The 23,827-nt window shown below is 37.4% G+C and overlaps 1 protein-coding gene across 10 annotated transcripts in view; it reads right to left on the reverse strand.

Moving 5' to 3' along the window:
• Positions 1-7,431: 7,431 nt before the first annotated feature.
• The window catches only part of NR2C1 (nuclear receptor subfamily 2 group C member 1), a 48,360-nt gene continuing 31,964 nt past the window's right edge, over positions 7,432-23,827 (reverse strand). For 8 of the 10 annotated variants that reach the window (XM_068668548.1, XM_068668521.1, XM_068668534.1 and 5 more), the window contains 11 exons: positions 22,286-22,465; positions 19,743-19,890; positions 19,570-19,660; positions 17,890-18,074; positions 14,974-15,021; positions 14,239-14,401; positions 13,084-13,205; positions 11,171-11,310; positions 9,299-9,436; positions 8,525-8,630; positions 7,432-7,991 (listed from right to left, as the gene is read on the reverse strand). In XM_068668548.1, the coding sequence (XP_068524649.1) occupies positions 7,817-7,991; positions 8,525-8,630; positions 9,299-9,436; positions 11,171-11,310; positions 13,084-13,205; positions 14,239-14,401; positions 14,974-15,021; positions 17,890-18,074; positions 19,570-19,660; positions 19,743-19,890; positions 22,286-22,465 (1,496 nt within the window). In that variant the 3' untranslated portion in view covers positions 7,432-7,816. The remainder of the gene's footprint in view (positions 7,992-8,524; positions 8,631-9,298; positions 9,437-11,170; positions 11,311-13,083; positions 13,206-14,238; positions 14,402-14,973; positions 15,022-17,889; positions 18,075-19,569; positions 19,661-19,742; positions 19,891-22,285; positions 22,466-23,827) is intronic. The other 2 variants (XM_068668539.1, XM_068668513.1) reach the window with 1 other exon arrangement.

Genomic DNA, 23,827 nt, shown 5'->3' on the forward strand with positions numbered 1-23,827 from the left:
TAGCGGTGGGAGGGCCGATGGCGTAGCAGTCGGATCAGTAAAGGAGCCCGCAGCTCCCTCACGCTCTGGCAAACCACACGTGTCTGACTGCGGCCCCACACGGCTCTTTAAGGCCTCGGAGACTGCTCACCAGGTGCCGAGCAATCCCGCTGCAACCTTGTCGTTTTTAGTTACAGAGTCCCACACCTTGACCTCAATTTGATCCCATGTTTCAGGATCATAAACTGTCCGATTGTTAATAAGGAGAATAAGCTGTAAGGTTACCAGGACAGTCTTTGTTCCTAAGGACGTATGATTCCCCATAATGCGCAGCTGCTTACCAGCGAGTGGCAGCTGTGTGCGCGGCTCCGCTTCTCTCAGCTTGAGCTTCTTCCCAGCTCCGGTGCGCCCAATTCCAGCGACTTGCTGTACGAGCTTCTCTGAGCAGTTTGCTGAGTCTGGCCAAACCCATCTTCATGAGGCAATCAATATGCCTGTTCCTGTCCTGGTCTCCATTCTGCTAGCCTGTTCCTTTTCATTCCTTCTTTCTGTTTCTTTATTGATGACATAACTTCATCATGTTGCCTTTTTTTATCTTGAGGGCAGGCTCCCCTCTTATGCCCTTCTCCCCACCACAGTCCTTTTCAAAAACAACTTTTCATTGGTCAAACAACTTTGCAAATAACAGCAACGGCAAACCCAGAAACTTCCATGCCTTAAGGGCTGGAGAGCAAGCAACCCACGACTGCATGGAGTCTCCTGAATCACCCTTCTTAACCATGGGGCTTGCCAACCCCCATGGCCACACTCCCACATCTCCCCCTTCTTTATTAATATCAACCATCATCTGGACATAAATTACCACTCCATATATAACAAGATGAAGCAAGTCATCTGTAGCTGCAGGTCAGCCTCCTGCCAACTAACTTTTCTGTTTAGCAACCTGGTGTTACCTGGAGGCTCAGCGCGTGGCAGTTTGGTGCTCTGGGTGTGCAGTGAACGGTTCTGCTGAGTGAAGGGCGCCGTGTTAATGCAGGAGAGCCCGTGGGGGAGCAGGCCCGTCTGGTTTATCTGTTACCACGGGCACTCCACCACACAAGTTTAGATAAGGGTGCCCCCAGCATTGCTCCTGTGCTGTACGCTTTTCCACCATCACTCCAACCAAGCCACAAAATACTCTTCTCTCCTTATTAGCACCTCATCCACCTTCCCCAGACCTCAGCCTAATTCATTTGAAAATGTTTTTGAGCAAGCATTGCTACAAGATCCGATTGCTATAAGTAAATAAATAAATAGATCAGAAAATGCATCAACAGCCACAAAAACCTTACGTGTCCAGAGGTAATGATATTGAACACGATGGTGCTCCGGTGGTCCACATGACCTGCCTCCAACTCCACCGCGGTGACTTGGGGACTGATTTTCCATAAGAGATTAATGTAGTAGGAAATCGCATTATATGGTAGCAGATATCAGATATCAGAGTGAGGGTGGCACTTGAGAGCTCAGAGGGTAAAAGGGAGACTGAGGTGGATGAATGGGGCTGTTCCATGTGTTAACACAACTTTGTGCGTATACGAGGAAAAACAGAGGAGCTCAGGAGAGACGCATTCATATGGTGAAGTACAAATGTTCTTTGTGGTTATTTCATACAGAAGTAAGAGGAGGAAAGGGATGTTTGGGATGTTTGTTTTATGGATGTTTGTTGAGCACAGAGAAGAAAAGGAGATACCCCAGAGTAACCAAGCTGGAGAGTTCCCAGACTGTGTGCTATTTACCCAAAGAGCACTTGTCACTAGAGACCTCTTCCTTTTTCCTTCAGAGGTGACCAAAAGGCTGTGGGAAGTTACTGGTATGAGGAGGAGGGAATACTTATTAGCAGTCTGGCTGGAGAACGGGGTGCTGTAGGAGTGCTGAGAAAGGTACGTTTTTGAACAGAAGCAAGAGAGATCCTGGAGTAAATGCTAATGGGGAAGACAGTCTAAATGTTTACTTCTTGTAAGTCATCTGTTCCCTGCATTATCCAAGCTTTATCTTTTATCTGGATCAGTGGGTAATTCATTTTCTCCATGATACTCCATTTACTGCATGATAAAGACATTTTAGAATTGAAACATGGAAAGAGTGGTAGCTCCTTTCTCATTTGGAATGCACTTACAGGTTGTCTGCATATTTATGCAAAATAGCACAATAATTTATAAAAGAAGACTGAAACAAATCACACTTTTTCAATTATCACTGAGAAATCAATTCTGGAATGAACCAAAACTTGTGATATTTTCATAAATTTGAACAAGAATAAATTCACTATTTATCCAGTAATATTTAAAACTGAGGTAATTCAACCTAAACACCTGAAGTCTATTTATGTAAAAAGAAAAATGTATTCAGCCATATTTTAACTTTCAACCTAAAACCAATCCACAATGAACTGAGTAAACATTTGCAAATATAGATTATTGCGTTGTATGGCACAAAGACCTGTGATCAGAATTCATTATAGCAAATTTGTATGTAGTGTTTTAAAGGCAAAAAATGATGGTGAATTAAATTTTATAATAAATTATTACATTTTCAAATACTCAATTGCATTGAGCAGAAAATAGTAAGCACAGAAACAGAGTTAATAGCAACAAGGGCTAGAAAACGGCAAGATATCGCAGCTATCACAAATCCCAGAGACTGAAGGTAATTGACACTACTACATAGTAAAACAGAAGTGAAATATCCACAAAGTCTTTGTAATCATTTACACTGCTTCAGGTCTATAGGACAGTCAGTATAAAACACTAACAAAGCGATAGGTTATTACAATTGTTTTCTATAATAGAAAGTTACAATTTATTTTAAAAAATACACCCAAAATAGAATTTTCAAAATTTAGTCAGTTTTCAAGACATTTGCAGTGATTTTGTTACACCACAGCAGACAATTACGTTCTAATGCTTACAATGAAACTGATGTGCTAGGAACCATAGAAGCTGAACAAAATAACAGACCAGTGACTGACTTTTGATGACCCTGATGACCACAGAAGAGGCAAAATGTATGGACAGGTTAAGTTTGTAACTGCGGAAGGTATTGCAATCAAAGTACTTTTGGAGAAAAAAGAAAAAAAAATAAAGTTAAAATATACAATGATTTGTACCAGGAACGCCACCAGTATGGAATAAATAACCCAAACCCATGTGTACATGTACAACACACATTTTCAAGGAAAATGTTTCAAACTAGTCAATTCATTATGTGTAACGTTGCTCCCATCTGAAGTGACAGGATTCTAAAATGTATAAAATAGTTTTTCAATTCATGTGATTTATATTAAAATGAATCTTCTTGCTCCTAACATTGAACATTTTAAAGCTATTGAAACTAAACTTGTTCTTTCATTGGCAAAGAAATTCATTATTTTTATGGCTAGAAAACGCCACAGTTTGGTTGAATCCTGCATAGGTATGAAAATTGTCAGAATGCTGAAGATCAAAAGTTTAATAAAAATTTAAAGGAGAAAGGAGAATGTCACAAAAATAATGAGATATTTTAACATCCATGGTTAAGTGAGATTCACTGTGTACATTTTTGTTAGCAGAACAACAGTCTTACTAACAGCATGAAAAAACAGTAATATTTGTAATATTTGCCAGCAGCAAAGAACATTTATTCACAGGACTAAAAATAATAAATCACACAGGTGGTAATGTGAGATCCTGTCACCATAAAAAATAGCTGTTCAAAACGTTCACAGCCTGAGCTGAAGGTAACTTAATATGCTCCATTTAACCGAGCAACAGTTATCTTCAGACAAACCAAACCAAACCAAACGAGGACTTCACTGTTTAGACCTTCCGTAAGATGCCACATTATTCTCAAATATAACTGCAATGCTCAAGAGCCAGAAATAAGAAAAATGCATCTTCATCCTTGTATTAATTAATTTACCTGTTTTATAGCTCCTATTTCTGAGAAATCCCAGTTATGTTTCATTCCTTATCAAGAGCATGAACTCATCGTTTAAGAATCCAAAAGGATTAAAGAAAAAATCTTGATAAGAAAAGTGAATAAACAGAAGCAATAACCAGCACTATCCGGCTTCTTGATCATTGCAAAGAAAGGAGAGATTACTTGCTAAGCAGCACAGACCAGCCCACACCCTATGTTTAAACCAGTACTGAACTTACGATGAAAAAATGTAATAAACTTTGGGGAAAAAAATTTACTTACCAGTAGCCAGAGCTCTTTGCAATGCATTGCATATGTGCACATTATCTCTACAGAGGTCCAAACATCAGATCAGGTACCCAAGATCATAAAATGTTTTTTTGGGGCCCTCACAGTGCAGGTGTGCACTCAAATCTCCCCTTTTGTTTCACTTGGCAGTGAGTACAGTGCTTACGTATTTTGTTGGCTACACATAGCAAGGGAGAGGGTGTATGGATATCGCACATGTGGACAACAAAAGCAACTGGAACCTCTTCAATATAAAAAGTTTTTCTTTATGTGCATATATATGGAGCCACACAACCCGTAATTAACTGTCCCCACATGCTCAGAACAAGGTGGCTGGCAGACACTTCTTGGCAATTTGAAGATTTCTTGAACTCACTGTGTCATTTTGGCAATGATGCGTACAGGTGTTATTGAGCAAAGCCCCTAATGTAGTTTGAGATATCCCGATTGCTGATGGTGACATGACCTTATTGTTCTCACATTGAAGTAATCACGTCTGTTACCGGGTTTGGAGATGGCTGTCCTGTTCGGTCTCTCACCTGGTCAAGATAACTAGATTCAAGATACCTGACAGTCTCTCGTCACACGCAAGCAAGATGACTGACGATAATCCCTTGCTACCCAACATGTGAAGGAAGGGTAGACTCCGATCTGGAGACAGGATTTAAGAAGTAAAACATAAAGGGGTTGAATTCCTGATTTAAGTTACTTATAAAAAATCCCAGATGAAGCCCTGGAATTTGCCAGGAATACAGCAATAAGAGATGTGGGAGGGGAAAAAGTCAGCCACTGGGATCTGGATCTGCTGCTGCCAGCCAGAGGTGACAGGCATCAAAAAAGAACAGCAAGGGCACATGTGAAACACCTGAAAGTCTGATGTAAAACGTGACTGGGGTTCTGGTGCTTTTGAGGTAAGACAGCCTAAGGAACCAGTCATCAGTGGTGCTGGCAGTCCACGTTTTGGTGAAGTTGGCTAACTTGTCTACGAGGCCACACCGGGCCACGAAGAGGAAGCAATAAAGGAAATCCAGAGAAAATAGAGTTCTGTGGCCATGTTCTCCAAAACACTGCTCTGTCAAAGATATACACGATGAGGAATTCAATCCCTTAAGATTTACACCTGTATGAACACTGGTGTTTTCTCAGCTGTTCCTGCAGCTAGACAGTATCATGGAAGAAGTCACATCACCAAATCTTTTGGGCAGCGGTAAACAAGAAACTGCTTATCATGCCTGAGGCTCAAGCTCTGGAGTAAAAAATATCTGCAAAGATGTGAGAGATATTTGCACAGTCTGCTGCATTTAGAAGGAAAACAAGCTTTTATTTCCATCTTGCTGTTATCTGGGTTACACAAAGCTGGAGAAAACTGGCATAGAATGCTTCCAAGATTTGGGATGCCCAGGAAAACACCTCCAAAATGTTCAGGAGTAAACTCCTGTCAGCTTCCTTAAAAGGTTTAACAGAGGTAAATCTCCAGGAGTGGGTTAGGGATAACATGGGGCTGGAAAACAGGGTCCAAATTTCCACGAGCTGAACTGAAGAATGGTGTATGTCCCATTTGCACCTTGGTCCTACAGATGGCAAGATGAGCCCGTTACCACTGGGACGAGAACAAGCGCAGCACATTGGCAGCAATTGTTCACATAGACAGTGAGGCAGGTTTCCTGGGATACAGAAAAGATGTCTTCCTTCTTCATGAACTCCAGGGAACACGAACGGAGAGCCTAATCCTGCGCCTGTGAAGGGTGAAACGTGGGAAGTGTGAGGCACCACGGCCAGCTCCAGCACTGAAGGCTGTCCTCCAGGAAGTCATTACGTGCCAAGTTAGAGCAGGGGAGATGGTTCCACCACATCAGGGGTCCTCAGCACCAAGCGTTAGGGTCTGTGGTACTGTATATGGCTGATCCTGTAGAACAGCCTCTGGTTATAGAGCTTGGGCAGAGGAAGAGCCAAACAAACCGGTTAGTGGAATTAAAAAGACCACAATAATCCAGGGTCAGTGACTGCTCTCTGATGCTTTTTGGATGGTTGAGATCCTCAGGTGCTGAGAAAAAACACGGAACTCACCCAAGCCTCATTTAGTAGTCCTTCAATGGAGTGGCCTTGGAGCGGCTGGTGCAGGCTGGGCAAAGGCCTCCCTTTAAGGGGATCTTTTGGCTAAGCACCTGGGTGAGGCTCTTCTTCACCCAGTGCTGCCAGAGAAAGAAAAGTCCTGGGTAAAGAGAACTGGGCCTTGATCCAAGATTTAGATAACCCCGAGTGTCAGCAGTAGACCATCACTTTCACTAGGATCCTTCTCTAATTATAAGCAACGGCTATTAAATGTGCTAGGGATGTACAGCTTCCTGCAGCCAAAGGAAGCAAGGAGCAACCATATGTTAGAGCATTATGTGGCAATGAGGCACATGCCTTGAGAGAGAAAAGCATTTGAATCCACCCTTAGATGGAGCCAGATTCACTCAACATATATAAAGCATCTAGACCCATTTCTACCAAGGAAAGGAAAAGCAGCAGAGGCCAGGCTGCTACGAGGAGGGAGCCTGTTATATTTGAATTTGTCTAATTGAAATTTAAAAAATAATCATATGAGACTGGTTGGAAAAAGATAGCTAGACAGCTAAAGGCTAACAACAAAAACTAATTTCCAAATCCTATGCAAGAATAATGACATGAACACGTGCACAGAACTCTAAACACAATTCATTTCTTAGAGTGATGGCTGAAATAAAGTTAAGAGGCATCTTGAATGTCTCCATCCTCGTGTGCTGAGCATGAAAGGGGGTGGGCTAGTGTGAAAAAGCTTCAACTTGTGAGACCAGTAAAAGCAGGAGGCTACTTTTTGAATACCTGCAGTAAACACTTCATAGTTTTTCATACTATAAAACAACTGATATCTACCGATGCGTAATACTACAGCACAGTATTCCTCGCATCTACACAGCAGTCAGTACTGACCCTTTGCAGCTTCACTTTCGATCAACTGCATCAAAATGTCAGCAGAATATTTTTAAAATGTGAAATTCCTCTACCTTCCCTTCACTTGTAATGATATACACTGTTTCATTCAACAAGAAATTGATTTTTCTTCAAAACAACAGCAAAACCCTACGTTTGGTTATAAGGGTCTCATTTCCATGGAGATACTGGCCTTTTTGAGATGTTTGATCACGTATTTTCCATTTATTCAGTGAGAATGAACTAGCAGCAAAACACTGAAAACACAGCTCAGAGAGGAAAGTTAATTTATTTGTCTAAAACATCAAACTAAGTTGAGATACCTTAGTTCAGTCAAAGCTTCTTCAATTTCTTCACAAGCCTGGACTTCATAAACAAATATTCCAAGTTCATCTATCTACAAAAATAGGAGGGACAATTCTTGACTTTCTTCAGATATCAAGTTAATTTACAAGTCCTTGAAGATCAGATGAAAAATAGGAAGCGATCCTATATTCCTTAAGACACTCCACCACATTTCCCAAGTGTACTGGAAAGGAGGAATATTCGCCTTCTTTGGATAGGTGCATGTGAAGGCTTATTGCCATCTCTTGGAGACAGGGTATGCATTTACATCACCATGACTGCCATGGTGCAGAATCCTTGACTGCTACTTTTATACGGCGTGACCAATTATTTGAGAGTTATAGTCCGCTGTCTCCATGCGCAGGATATATGGGATGATGCTATCAATCTGAACGTTTCCGATTAGTCCTGCAAAGAACAGCTCCTCGGTGATGGCAGCACTCATCAGCCTAAGAGCAGGCAATCGGAGAAGGAGTCTAGACAGTCTGGAAAGTAAGTTTAGTAAAAAGTGTTACTTGGTCACACAGTTCGGTGTTGTTCAAGTATCAGTAACAGAAAAAAATAACAAGGAACAATACTGGTCAAAATTTGCTATATCTAGTTCATGAAAGGCTTAGATATCTAAGTCAGTGGAGTATATAGTTAGTCATGCTTTCAGTAGTCCAAAAAATGCAAATATGTAAGTCTATGTGCATGGACTCTACAATGTTTGGACTTAGACTAAATGAGGAAATACTGTACATAGGTGCAATTCAAAATGAAAAAAAAAATACTTCATTAATTTTATTTCCAATATTTCATTTTGGAAATGATTAAGTAGAAAATGATTAAGTAGATAAATTATATTCATAATATGTATGAATATATACATAGTATTTTAAGTGCTCTAAAGGTAATTTCTTATCTTTAAGAAGGTAAGAATAAAATGCACATATTTGTTACAAGAAATACTGTACGTATCAGTATCATTGGTGCTCTGAAAAGAGAATCAATCAAGTAAGCGTGTAAGTTTACACACCTGTACGTATCATCTGGATATGCTTTTGTTACATAGTCTTGGAACTCCATGTAAGCCTTTTCTTGAAATTTCTCAATCTGTACCACATTTTCTAGACCTGGATGATCTGAAAGACACCCTATATTGTTATATCTGTTCTACATAAAGTGCATTAAAATCCCTACAGATTATCTACTTGTAAGCATGCTGAAATGATTATTTGATAGCTGTAGCAACTTCAAGCTTTCCAACAGTTTTAATGAAGGATGCTGCTTTACCTCTTTTTTTTTTTTCCTCTACATTGGTGTTTTCCTTCATTGTTTATAATACAATCAGACATTCCAAAGAGTTCAAATAAATGCAGTACTTTACATCATTCCTGATGATATACCTCTGTTCTCTGTGTTGCATGGAACAGTATTGTTCTAATACACTGATATTTATTGGAATATTGTATGCATAAACAGCATTTGTGGAAAAAAAAAATAATAGCATCAGTCAAAAAAGCAAAGAAAAAACTATCAACTATTTGTTTCCTAAACCTGTAGAATCATAGAATGGCCTGGGTTGGAAGGGACCTCAAAGATCATCTAGTTCCAACCTCCCCTGACACAGCTTACCTAAAATATACCCTTGCGGAAAACACAGAAAATTCTTTTAAAGGTTGGATCAGATGATCTTAGGGGTCTTTTCCAACTGAAATGATTCTATGAATTTTTAAACTAACTTTTAACACCTTAAGTCTCTATAGTTGTAGAAAAAGAATAAATGTTTACATGAAGAATAATTACATACCAGGACTGAAGAGTACGATTGCTTTCAAATATGCATATTCATATCCATCCAGGCAAAGCTTAACCATGCTGTTACAGAACTCTTGCAATTTGAAGATATGCTCCATTACTAGTTTTCCTCTGTCTGTTGGCAGCTTATCTGAGTTGACACATACATAAAATATAAAAACCCTAACGTCAACACACGTGCAAAAATGTAGTCACACTCCATTTTTAAAAACATTAATCATTTGTATTAGATCAAACAGTGGGGAATCTATGCCATCTATAAACTCATGTACTAGATCTGAATAATCTTTACACCAACAGTTCCTGTCACTGAAGTTTCCAATAATCAGAGGTGGACACAAGGTTGGAATATTCAAGGAAAGACTATTTATAACTAAAGACAACATTGCTATTGCAGATCTACACTGTATATCCAAGAGTCAGGTGCAGTATTTATATTTACTGATGGGTTACTTTAGTCAGTCAAAGACCACGCCACTGCATCTAGGGGAATGTGGTTGGTGCAGAGCTATTCCCCTTCGGTAACTGGAAGACATTGGATATAAATTTCTGATCTGTACACTCAAACTGAATTCCCAAATTAATAAGAATATACATCTGTAGTAATGATAAAACCATCATTAATTATTAAAGTTTTTGGTGAACACACTTATAAATCATGTAGATTGATGTAAGTCCCCAGTCCGTTTCCCTCCTAAAGATATTCACAATTAGTTCATATTTATCTGATCCGTTATGTTTAGTGGTTTAATCAATTTGTTTTTATTACAAACTATTGTTTATTTAAATCAGGATCTTGCGGATATTTTTTTAAACCTGAAAACCCCTAAGAATGAACTCTTTAATCTCTTCATCATAAAAGGAGAAGAAAAGCTTATAATTTAGAGAGCTATTTTTCTATGGTTTACCAATCTCTTTTTGCATCGCATTAAAGAGAGTAACAGCAAATAATCCTAACTCTAGTTAAACCTGAAAATGCTAACATTTTTGTATGCACATCTAACTTAAAAAATGTGCTAGACTATGAACAGATAAAGATTTTTTATTTTTATTTTAACTGAAAGACTCCCTTACTTCAGTTTGAGTATCACTCAGAAGAACATTTCCTTCACTGTAGAGTAAATGAAAGAGAAGGCCAACTTCATTTAATGTAAAACATGCAAAAGATGCAGGACATAGGATAAAAAGGAAGGAAGCATACTTATTGCAAATCTGCTTGGAAGACTTGTATGGAGTCTAAAACTAATATACAAGCCAAGTTATGTACAGGAAGTACATCACGAAGGTGGCATTCGGCTGCTTTGTTTCACAGCTATGAACAGCAAGACCAGTTGGGTTCTTCTTTACACCCTTGATAGAGAGGAATCATATTCACAGTATACTTGTGTTCTTAAAGTTGAGGCTGCCTGAAATATTCCTATTTTGAGCTGAGGTACACCAACAGAACAGCAGAACACTATTAGAGTTCACACAGATATCAAACACGATTTAAAAACAAAACAAACAGTAAAAGCTAACCTGCATCAGAAAGATGGGCAAATTTATATATTTATTTATTTATTTATTTATTTATTTATTTTTCTTTCTTTCTTTCTTTCTTTCTTTCTTTCTTTCTTTCTTTCTTTCTTTCTTTCTTTCTTTCTTTCTTTTCATTTTGGGGAAAGGAAGCATTAGCATAGCTGACAGCTGACTTCAGAAAAATTGCCCTAAATTTCCATCCTGTTAACTGTATTTTCTAGTATTATTTTGTGTCAATACCAATTGTTAAATTCTATGAACAGGAATTTTTCATTAACAATTGTCAAAACTTTAAAACCATGATGTAATTCCCCAAGTCTGCAAACGTGCACAATATTCACCTTACCTTGCTGTAAACTGCTGTGAAGGTGATTAACGAACGCAGTTAACATAGTCGCCACATTCATAACTTGTGAACACTGTGCAAGACCAAGCGTAAAAAGTTCGTTCCAGCAGGCTTTTACTAATGATATGCTGTTATCCTGTCTATTAAAGAAAAAACAAAACAAAACAAAACACATTAATTTCACTCAATAAAACCAGCCACTTGGCTTTACAGTTTTTTAATTTGAAGAACACTTCATAAAGCATCCATCTAACTCAATCACTGCAGCCAGTACCAGAATAAATTATAACACTAAATTAATTAAAACGCTAGGATTAAAGCACATTTTAAAGTGACATTTGTGAAGAAATCATTTTTGATTTATTGATCAAAAACGCAACAGATCTCTAACAGAAAAACAAGCTGAAGTTACAGTAAATGACAACTGTCTAGGTATATTCTATCATTTCCATCATGCTAGTTTTCCTAGGATTCACACTCATTTTTAGGTAAGATTTATATGCATGGGCAAAATCAAAGTTTGCATTGTTGCTGTGTTCTGGTTGTAGAATAGACTCAAAGGTCTTTTTTTTTTTAATTTATTTTTTATTTTTATTTTTAACTTGAAATCTGACAGCTTGGTGCAATTTCTAAGTTAAAAGTACATATGAAATGGAACATGTGAGACCAAGTTCCTGAGCTTCCTGACTTACATTTTTTGTATCCTTTTCATGTTTGGAATTGAGTTTAAAATACAGACTTCAAAGTATAAACAGAAGTCACGAGGATTTGTTTGTTGTAAGAATTAGTCCTCATATTAAGTTTCATTTTTAGCCATTTTAATATATTTTTTAATGCTGAAGCTTAACATTAGGCCTATTAATACTCAGCCCTTCCATATTAGTAACCTAACTTTTAGCGATGCCAAGCATCTCTAGCTTGTAGAACTCAACAGGAGCTCAGTACCTTATAAAAAGGAGATCCTACCACTGAGGAGTCAAATTCAGGTACCAGTTTTAGCTGGTAAATATAAATAATGGAAAGTTAAAAGAACCACATGACCACATGAAAGTTAACCATAGGATTTTCAAAGAAAACCATATTAAAGCTAATCCATTACTTTACGGATGATCAAACTTATACCAGAATTACCTGATCACACTTAAGTAGCCTCAAAAAACTAAGTGGCTGTAACCAGCCTGATTAGCATTTCAGTAGGAATCCTTGTGCACGAAAATGTACTAAGCAACATCTTGATATCACTACCTAAATTAGTATGTCTGAGCCAACTATCTTGCCGAGACTAAGGAGAACAGTGCTTGGGGAGGAAACCACTTGGATACAATTATCTTACAAAACAATTAGCGCTTTGCTTTGGCTCATCGACTCCTCTCAACTGCTAATACCATGAATTTCTCTTTATTTTAAAATTGAAATATGAGTCACCCTTCTAAAAGTTAAAATTATACAGCACATAATGTTCTCAACTTTAAAAAGCGTCATTAATATATCAAATAAGCCCGTGATCTTGACTGGGACTGCAAATGTTAGCACAGGTGAGTATTAACAACTTTCAGAAAGCCTACTCCTGCATTTTCTTACTCGAACTGACAAATACATCGGGAAGTAACATATTTCCAAAAAAAATGCAGATTTTCTATACACGTTTTGTTAAATCTTTTTAGATAGGCAGGTCTTTTGTAGGTTTTATTTTAAGAAAACAGTTCCCATTTGTTGTTATAACACTACTTTGCATTGTCTCTCTGTTGCAAGAACTTTTTAAATGTACAATGACACAGTTCACTATGTTAATTCGCTAAGTATTTTGAAATCCTGCAGTACAACAATTTCTACTAAAATATCACATTTACCCACTTTGCTATTTAACAGTGTTTATTCACAACATGAGCAAATAAGAGTAATTGAACACTTACCCTAAAGCTTGGAAACACGGAATGGAACGCGCCCAGTGCATGGACAAGAACAGCAGCCTGGAGGCAGACTCGCAGATATAGTGAACGTTAAGATATTCAGGCATAGGAGAAGGCATGGTGAGCTACCAGAAAATAAAATAAATAAGTAAATAAATAAATAAATAAATAAATAAGTGCAAGTCAATTATTTTACTTTTTCCATATAAAACATAATATGAAAAATAACTTTCAAGGCTTAAGAGAAGCAAGTAACATTATTTTTAAACTAATCTTGAGATAAGCCTGAAATAAAATTGAATGACTGTTTTTTGGCTTACTAGCCACACTGTGTATATCCCACAGTGACTACAAAGCAACAAAAATGATAAAAATTTTGAATCTTAGTTTAGATAAAGATTTATGTCTGGGAACCCTGGGGATGAAAAGTCCCAAATAAAACTCATCTTTGGAGGCATTATGTAAGGAACAGAAGTTTTGGAAGAACCACTGTAATTAGAATGATGTTGCTTGCACTTACATATAGATAAATACGTAACTTTCACCTGTGTACGTAAAGAAATTGGGAACTGACCCGAAATTCCTAATTACAGCATATTACTTTTATCCTCAAAAATCAAAATTTTGTAATAAAATGGTTTGGCTAAGATAATTTAAAACAAAACTGACATTTACATTAGAAATATGTGCCATTGAGAGCGGCAACATTTAATGAAAACTAAAAGATAAGCAAGACATTCGATTTGTCCATGAATAACACTATGATGAAGAAAAAAAAAAAAGGTAATTTTTACAAGCTCATAAAAGGAGAAATGAAGTCAGAAAATATTTGCCTCTCTAAAAAAGCAACTGTGTATTTCCCTTAGCTGTTAAAGTTTTCTATGTAAATCCCTTTGCTCTGACTACCTACTGCTTCTAAGGTAAAAAACAGTAAAATAAACAGTGCGAATAAACAACTGAGAGTTGTTAATTTTCCCAAGTAAACAGCTACCAGTGGACGAAAGCAGTGCATTCATCAGAAATGAATGCTGATACCTGAATAATTACTCTTCAAAGAGATTCAAAAGAAAGTGTAATCAGATCATTAATTATGTTGTACCACCAAATTAAAAAATTAAAATGTTTATAAACAGCCAACAATAAAAGAGTATTAAGTACCCTGAATGCTACATGGGCATCACTGAGCAGTGGCCCCTCTATTTCAACGAGATTCATGCTTGTTTCTCCCCCAATCAGCTGGACGCTGCCTTCAACACTGTCAGAGTTCTGGCACGCTGCGCTCTCTCCTGGGTTTAATGCTTTTGCAAGGGTATCAAAGGCCCTGTGTGATCAAGAAAAAATAATAAAAAAAATCATCTTAAGAGACTATTTCATTTTAGGAGGAATCTGCACATGTCTGAAACCTGTATTCTGATGTCTGTTTCAAATAACAAACGAAAGAAAAAAAAAACAAAAGCAAAACAAAACAAAACAAACAAACAAAAAAAGACTTGAAAAAGAAAAGTCATTAACATGCTTTTTCTGCCACTCTACAAAATAAAATCCCTGACAACTGAAACTTAGTGTCTCTGAAGCAAAAAATTAGCAGCAGATCCTGTTCGCACTAGTTGCCAACAAATTCACAGTTTTGACATACTGATTGTGCTGCTGAATCACAGTTTGCCTTTCAAGATTTCTTTAGTGATGTTTACTGAGAGTGCTGGCATAAGCATTTTGAGCACATGATCATCAGGCTGCTGTTAAAACAACTTACTGCACGTGTAAATTTTACAGATTTTTGCTGCTAAAAAGCACAAACAGAAGGAATAAGCTTCTGTAAGCTATGAATTGTGGTTAGTTTATTCAGCTTAATTTGAGAAGAGAGCTTCTAAATATGTAAGAGAAAGCACTCACATGCTTTCAATACCATCCTTAGAATCCCTTGAGGTGGGGCAGCGACTCCTGTGAAGACCAAGGCATGCGCACTAACATTACTGGGGAGATGCCAGGAGGAGCACAGATGTATTACTCTTTATTTTCCTGCTTGATAACACATCCATTGTGTGCACGAACACACCTGAGAACCAAAACTGATACATCTACAGTCACAAATATACAGACTCGATTACTGCCTATAGACAGATGACATATCCTGAGAGCAGTATCATTTGTACAGTCACATGAAAAACTCACACAGAGATCTGAAAATTTTACAGAAGCTGATTATGTGGACATGATTCTCTATTTGTTCAGATGTTTACTGCCATGACATCTAAAATTACTAATTTAATATCCAAGTCTGAAGTAGAACTCTGCCTACCTTTTCTTCCATACTCCTTTGCTACCTACATATATTAATATACTAAAAAAAAAACACTACCCTAAGTGCATACGGTGTACAACATAACCATTTAGAACCAAAAGAAACAACACAATAAACTAGCTGCTTACACTGCCTTAGGCTTCAGATGGTGAATTAGCTAGAACAGTTTTTGATCCTAGCCTAGGATCTAGCCTGCACATCTTTTTGTGTACACAGGAGGGTGACTGGGGAGTGCACAAGTGGACTACACAGATGTACCTGGCAAGTTTTCTGTCTCGCATGTATGGAAAGTGAGCAGAAACACAGTGCACTCATGGGCAAGTTCTGAAGTTATCTTATCCTTCTCCTGCTAGGAAATCTGAGTTTCAGGCCCTATGTGGCTTCCTCTTAGTCATTTTAGGTATAATAAGGCAAAATCGGTAGCTCAATAGCAGCTGCTTAGGAAAATAGGATCTTTTCAGAGCTCTTGCATGTAGCAGGGACAGGATGTAAGCCAGGAACAAGATCTCTCTCCAGCAGGTAAGGCTATATGTCTCTGCTATAACTCTGTTTTTATTCTAGCTTAGCTTGCAGCATCCTTTTCACATAATGTTGGGCAGGTACCCTGCTAACCATGTCTGCCCATGGTACTTTGTTTCCAACTTATTCTTGGATGTCTGCTTTCAAATAAATCTTCTGCCTCCTATATTATAAATTTGCAGAAGAAAGTTTGTAAAAGTAAGCAGAAGGTTTGCTTTTTAATGGCTCTACACTGTAGGTCCTTTTCATGTATTGTGTCTCAACATGAGCAATGGTTGCAAGTTAAAACACTAAGGAAAAGAGAATCCAGACCAGAGCTTGCCTTGAAGTTACAAAAACCAGCTCACAAAGTAAGAAAAAATGTATTATCAACATTAAATACATCGTATTGATACCCTTTGTTAGAAACAACTTTGGTTCTCTTTTCGTCGAGCTCAGCCACTAACAGATATATAACAGGACTCCTGATTAGCTGTAAAATATGAACATAGATAATGAAGCCATTAGAGGACAAAGCATGTAACATTACAATATAAAAGCAGCGGAATACTAGCAACAAAGTTATATGCTAAGCCTGTGTCAGCAAAATTGAAAGCTTAACTACTGTAGCTGCAAGCAGTGGAATATAACAAAATATATGAAAAACACTGATAGATAAAACCTGCTCCTTGACACTTCTTAAGATCATTTTCTTCAGTGAACAACTGTGTCCATACGACCAAGCTGGCACAAGGTTTGGCACGGAAATCAAAGATTTCAACAGAAATGTTAGTTTTCTGTTCGAGTAACAACTTCCCTTTCACAGGAATATTTTCTGTGAAACTCCTTGCTGGGGATCTGTTAGGTGACCTACTAGACACGGGTACACGTTAACCTGCGCCAGAGCTCTTTCAAGCTCACTGGCTGAGAACTTGATGGATTTCTGTAGACAGATTTTAAAACTGAGCAGAAGCACTGAAGTTGGCAAAAGCAAGCATTTGAAAGTGCCAGGAAATAAACAAACAGGTAATCATGCAACCCTATTACTGCATCTTATTGAACAGCCATATTACTGACTGATGTTTATCTGCACATACAACAACACTCCTTACACTTCGTGTTCTTTACCTAGGAGAACACAGCAGAGGTCCAAATCAGCACCTATATTAAAGGTCACACTGACTTTCTAAGTAGCACTTATGAAGAAACGCAGAACAAATGCATTCTGCTTGCAATTATACTGAGTAGTAGAGTGGAGTATTGGGGAAATCATGTATTTGAGTCAGTACAAACTACTTTACTATATACTAATCTTTTTTTCTTGATCAATTTACTCTACATATGTATTTTCAAAACAGCGTGTATAATATAGATGGAGTGTAAAGAAATATTGTTGGGACAATTGTCAGAAGCCTGCATGGAATGACAATCAAGGAAGAACGTGATTCTGATTGAAGGAGTAACTAAGTACTACAGAGAATACCTCACATGTATGCTCACCAAAATGGCCCAGTTAAAACCAGTGCAGGACACAAGTTTGTAAGATATATAACGAATGCATTTGTACTGACAGTGAGCATTCTTTGAGTTCTCCCATCTGGAAAGAAAATGCTTTTCAAGCTTTTAAGGCAATCAGCAGCTATGGGCATTGAACTACTTACACAGATGAAATCTTTAAGAAACAGTTTTCCAGGATGATACAAAGTACTACGAATATAGTAGAAGATCTAACACACATTGTTAAGGACAAACAAAAAGTATGAAAATCAGCTGATTTACACTGAAATTAATTCCAAGAACAAACAACTGTGAATATTTATTTCTCAAACCAAACTTATGATTTAATTTGGAATAATCTTACAAGATTGCTCTTCAACATGAACTCATGCTCTTACTACTATTATTTTAGATGCAGATAAATTACTTACATTGTGATGACTTAATTAATGCTCTGAATGAACAGAGACATTCTTGAGAAGTACAATATTTTCAAGCATAATGTGCCTTACCTTGTAACATCACTACTAGCTTGTTCTTCTTGCTGGAGTTCAGATAATGACGCATCTCCATTACTTAAACTCTCAATCATAGATAGCTCTGTACTGCTTTGTGACATGTCTTTGGATTTACCGAGGTTTGCTAATGATGTCACCACGTTTGCCAGTGTACTTAAATCTCCCTGACAGGCTTCAACCTAAGGGAAAATTATAGCTTTTAATTCTTTCATATTGGCAGCAGATAACTTGTAATATAAGAATCTAACTTCTACAGTAATGAACTGAGCTTGTGAATAGACCTGTAAGAAAATTATTGTATTCATTAAATGCATAATCATAATGTAGTAATTAGACCCTGCACTGCTTCTAAAATATGAAATATTTGGACACTTACTTTTACAAGTAATAGCTATCTATTTCTTTCAGAAGGAATGCTACAGATGGCAAGCAAGCGCAGGCAGAAGTTTCAGCATATCCACTCACTAGTCACTAACTGGGACTGTAAAACTAAACTAGATTGCATTTTTATCACCTTCCTTCCTTCCTTCCTTCCTTCCTTCCTTCCTTCCTTCCTTCCTTCCTTCCTTCCTTCCTTCCTTCCTTCCTTCCTTCCTTCCTTCCTTCCTTCCTTCCTTCCTTCCTTCCTTCCTTCCTTCCTTCCTTCCTTCCTTCCTTCCTTCCTTCCTTCCTTCCTTCCTTCCTTCCTTCCTTCTTTCCTCATGTATATGATAGCATAGCAATAGGAGAAAGTTTGAAGAGGAGGAACATACAAAAAGTCACCTTTAAGCAAGCAAGAAAATAACTCTGCTGCAGCCTTTTTGTTAGAACTTTATTTAATTGCAGGGGAACAAGCTGTTTCAGTAGTTACCAGTACTTCAAGCAGGCAGGTAAGCCGTATTTCCCACCCTACTCCACAATAAATAAATAAATAAAAAGGAAAACGCACGTTCACAGGCAAGTAAGCTGCTACTAAAACCAACATGCTACATGTCACTTAACTCAGTTATACAAGTAGTGTCAGAAAAATGAAATGGAAGAAACATTTGATGAGGCCTTTTGCAGACAGAGTGAGGAAAAATGCACATAAACAGTGTGAGGTAATTTAATATCAGCTAGAAAAATACAGAAGCTTCCCACTGTGCATGTGTAGGGACATTATCACATCAATTTAGTGGATTAGTATGCGTAACAAAATGGAAACAAATGAAAACCAGCTCATAAACATATCAGAAACAAAAACTGTTTCTCAGACAGCGCTTATTAGATTTGAAAAAATATTAGCAATAAAGGGAAAAAAAAAACAACTAAGTGTTTTTGAAATGAACTGTGATAACACCATAGCCATATAAAGTTTTACAAACACCTCACTGTACTGGAACAAAAGCAATCTCTAAGTGTCAGGATTACCACAGACAAAGTAAAATAAGGTGGCCTTCAAGGCTCTCCAAGAATGGGGGAGGAAGGCATTTATTTTGCAGTTTTTAGCATTTTTACTATGCAGGGCTAAAAGAATTCTCCTGAAGAAAAGGCATCTACAACACCGGGCAATATTGTAAATGAATGTTCTAAACATGAATTAATTAAAACAAAGGTACAACAAAACAGAACAACCTTCCATCCCTACATACACCATTATAGCAAACAAAAAGTATATGAATCAGCACTTTATATAGCAGTCATATCATCATATACCTTATCTGGAGTCATCAACACAGTAGGCTCACTTTTTATCCCAGACTGATGAATGTTAACAAACATTCCTGATTCCAGCAGACCTGTCGACCTGACACAAAACAGCACACATTTTAGTTTTGGGGTGATTTCCAGAAACAGAGACAGCTGCTTTTGGAGTAGAATATACATACCTTGCTGTTTCATTGTCTGTTACAAAAGTTGGAGTTGCAGCTAATGGACTGCGCAGATCTTTCCGAATGTAGATCTTTTCTGTAGAAGCTGCACAGTTTGAAGACTTTTCTCTTGACACTTCAATAGGTTTCCTCTCACACTGCACAGCTAATAAAACAGTATGAAACTATTATGTCACATCACAAATCACAGTCTAAGAAACAATCCTTTTTTTCTTGACTTACTCTTCAATTTTAATAACGATTCTGAGTATGTACAGAGATCATAACTTAGAATATATATATATAACCAGTAAACTAATATCTTGAGTAAAAAACAACAAACACACTTGTTTTGTTCTTAATGAAATGATGTAATAGTCGAAGTCTGAGATCAAATGTACACAATCTGAATAATTTTTCAAGTTGCAGTTAAGACAGAAATCCCCTTATACCTTGTTTAGTTTGGGTCTTTAAGGGGAGGCTTACTGCTTCTCTCTCAATTTCACTAGCCACACTCTCATTTCATTTTTAAAGGACAGCAGGTCATTGAACCACATGACTTCATACACTTAAGGAAGCTTTCCAAGGTAGGAGCTTAGAAAATAGAGGGGGAAAGGGACATTTGCCAAGCTCAGTTCAGACCATTCAAGATCTGGGTGAGATCTTTACCCAAAATCAATTATGTAATAAAACAAGCAGATTTTTAATTTGAATAGCTCAGTGAAATTAGGTGTAATGAATCTGTGTTTTATCCCATAGAAACATCACCTTGTCTTGGATGAATTAGAGAATATTAAAGTGAAACTTAAAGTATAATACCCCATTGTGATTTTTCCAGCTCTCAGGAATAAAGCCAAACTTGTAAAATCAAACTGTAAACTCAATAAAAGGAAAACCAAATTTCTGGAAAAATAACAAACAGTAATGCAATGTTGTTACTGTAAAATTTAATTAATAAAAGGTATTTCCAAAGTAACTATTTAAAAAAAAAAAAAAGGATTTTTTCTTCTACAATTATAAAATTGTACAAGTCATTTTATAGAATGGATTATGATCCCAGAACAGTTATAAACCCAATCTGCACATAATTTAAAATGTGCATCAATTCACCAACTTCATAAGCACTGGCTACTGACTAGCAGAGCCTCTTTAACATTGTATTACACACAGAAACAGTTTAAGCCTATGGAGAGAACCCTGAACGTTGATTATTTTTTAAAACAAAGTAAAAACAAAACAAAACAAAACAAAAAAACTTTATTCTGTTATGCTGTTAATGGAAAATGTATAATGAAGAAAAAAAAACCTTTGAAGTTAGTAGTAGACTATGATACTATTTCAATTTTTGTAGTGATAATTATTACAAAAACAACGATCACAGTATCATCAAGTATTGAAGTATTGTCAATGCCATTAAACCTACCCTGTAATACACAAATGGTGCTTTGAAAGGGTGGGCAAAAATCTTGCTCTTCCTTTGCTACCCCTGTACTCCCTACCTGGATCCAAGTTTGCTGAAAAGGGGCCAAGACTTCTTCAAGGGACAAATAACCACTCTGAGGAAGCTCCAGCTCCAGACAGTACAGAGTTTTCTTTCCTAGAGTTTTCTTTCCTCTCCCTATTCCACTGAGAAACGAAACTTCTTGTCCCAGAACAATCCTTTCCTCCACGCAGTCTTCCCCCAGGACCCAGAGTTCCTTTTTGTGCCTTCTGACCCCTAGCCCCAGCTATTTTGTGCTGTGGAGGGACAAAGTCCTGCCAGCTGAACTCGAGTGTAACGGGAAGATCCACTTCATGCCCTCAGCTTTTCCTCCCTTTCTGAATTCATTTCCCCTGTGCTGGAAAAACATTACTGGCTTCTGCTGGCAGATGGGGGGCTGGAAGGACAACGTCCACAGAGGTTCAGAAGGGTCAGCAAAATACAGCCAGATAGCACAGAGCAGAGAACAGCCCTAATACCATGAGTACAGCAGCAGTGTGGCAGTATTTGCACTGAAGTATTCTTGTATTGCTTTACTTCTGGTGTTTTTAGTATTCTGATACAACAGTGGTGTTAAGGTATCACCATGTCCAGCGTAAGGAAACCTAAAAAGTAACTTGAAATCTGTAGGAATTGGTAAGAACTGCACTCTAGATCACTATGGATCTCTGCCTTGTGAGTAAGGGTCTCTGCAGAGCTTTGCCAGTAACCTAAGTTGTGGCAAAAGAGACGAGAAGGTAGAGGGATTTAAGAAGTTCAGTAGCTTAAAATACACATAGAAAAGTTGAATTGCATGTGCAAAAAAAAGGTGGAGACATGCTTGACATTTGCAGCCTAAGAGCAATGAGTCATTCTCTTTTACCACATGCAACGGGTTTAAGTTTGCCAAACAATAGATGTGCTTGAAGCATTTCAGACTTCTGATCACACCAAACTTGCATAATTCTTTGAAGGAAAAATATATGATACAAAAATATAAAATTGAGATAACAATCTGTTGTAATATTATAAAGTATATATTTCGTAGCACAAACTTTAACACAGCTGCCAGCTAAAATGATTTAGACTTATTCAGACTTACAATCTTGTTTCATTCCAAACGCTATGCATCTCTGCAGCCTACAGTACTGACATCGATTCCGGTGGTGTTTGTTGATAACACAGTCTTTTGTTCCTCGGCATGAATAAACCAAATTCTTGCGTATACTCCTTTTAAAAAATCCTTTGCACCCCTCACAAGTTACTGCTCCGTAGTGACGCCCTATTTACAAAACAACAGGAATCATGACATTAGTTTTACATTGTAATACCTCTTCTTTACAGTTTTTCTTTACTCTTATTTTTCCCCGTAGGTTACAGATCTTACAATACAACTTGTGGCTATAGAACAACACAAAAATGTAAGTGAAACACATTTCTGGTTTAGAGCACTTCAACAGGATACATTTTTCAAACAGGCAAATAACCAAGAGCTTATTAATTTCTTGCTGAATCTGTTGACGGCAGTATTAAAAAAGCTAACAAAAGAGGTTATCAAGAATGCAGAAGAAACTCTTAAATTATCCATGCTTTAGCAACTTAAAAAAAAAATTACTTGACTTGTAATGAGGCAAGTCCTGTTATTACTGATTACAAATTCAGCTGTAGGAATTCTATGCGTTGTATCTAATGGAAACATGGAAACTGCAAATATCACATTTGTCAGCAGTACGTATCACTTCAAAGCCCTACTTTCACCTTTCATTTTCCTAAAAGAGTAATGCTACATCATTAGTTCTTTCAGTAAAAATCTTAAATGAGAGAACTAAAATAGAAATTTCTAATACTAACACATAAAAATTGCTTGGATGTACTACAGAAAGAAGTTTAATTGTTTTTCTGAAGTAAATTGTTTTGATTCTTCTATAGCACAAATTAAAAATATTACTAAAAAGTACTACCTCTGGTTAAGTTATACTTGGCAATTCCAACAGTTACCATTCTGTGATGAAAAAAAAATTAAACCCAACATCACCGACAAACACTCAGCATACATACTGCAGAGACACCAAGGCTCCTCTTTGAACTAAGTAGGGCTTATTACAGAAATAAATCTCAAATATGAACTAATTGAAGAGAAAATATATTTTTAGATTCTTTCCTCATTCTTCTCAAACTTCTTTTTAGATACATCAGTCTTGTCTGCCTGAAATTTCTGGAAATTCTGATTTCTAGCTTTTCTAGACTCCATTATCACAACCATGTTGCCACACTACTAAATGTGAAATTTACAAAGCATCCTACGTATTAAGTATCACTAAGTATAACATTTTAATAGCAGCTGGGCTTATGAGTACTTCATCTGGCAAAGCACTCAGGCTGCTTCTTCACCTGCTCTTTGACGCAGCTTCTTGCACTTCAGTTTGGAGGTGTCTGAAAGCAGTTGGCACTCCACTTCTTGCCACATGGGAGGCTCCCCAGCACCTACAGCTGCACAGGGAAATATGGCACTGTCCCCACATTGACTACCAGGGCCCAGTGTCCACGGGAAGGCCAGGATGAGCAGCACCTGGGATCAGCAGCCTCTCAAGGTATGCTCCAGTCCTCCACTGGGGACCCAGAGCTGTCCTCCCAGGTGGAGCAG

The sequence above is a fragment of the Anas acuta genome, chromosome 1, assembly GCF_963932015.1.
Source record: "Anas acuta chromosome 1, bAnaAcu1.1, whole genome shotgun sequence".
In the NCBI taxonomy this organism is placed as follows: domain Eukaryota; kingdom Metazoa; phylum Chordata; class Aves; order Anseriformes; family Anatidae; genus Anas; species Anas acuta.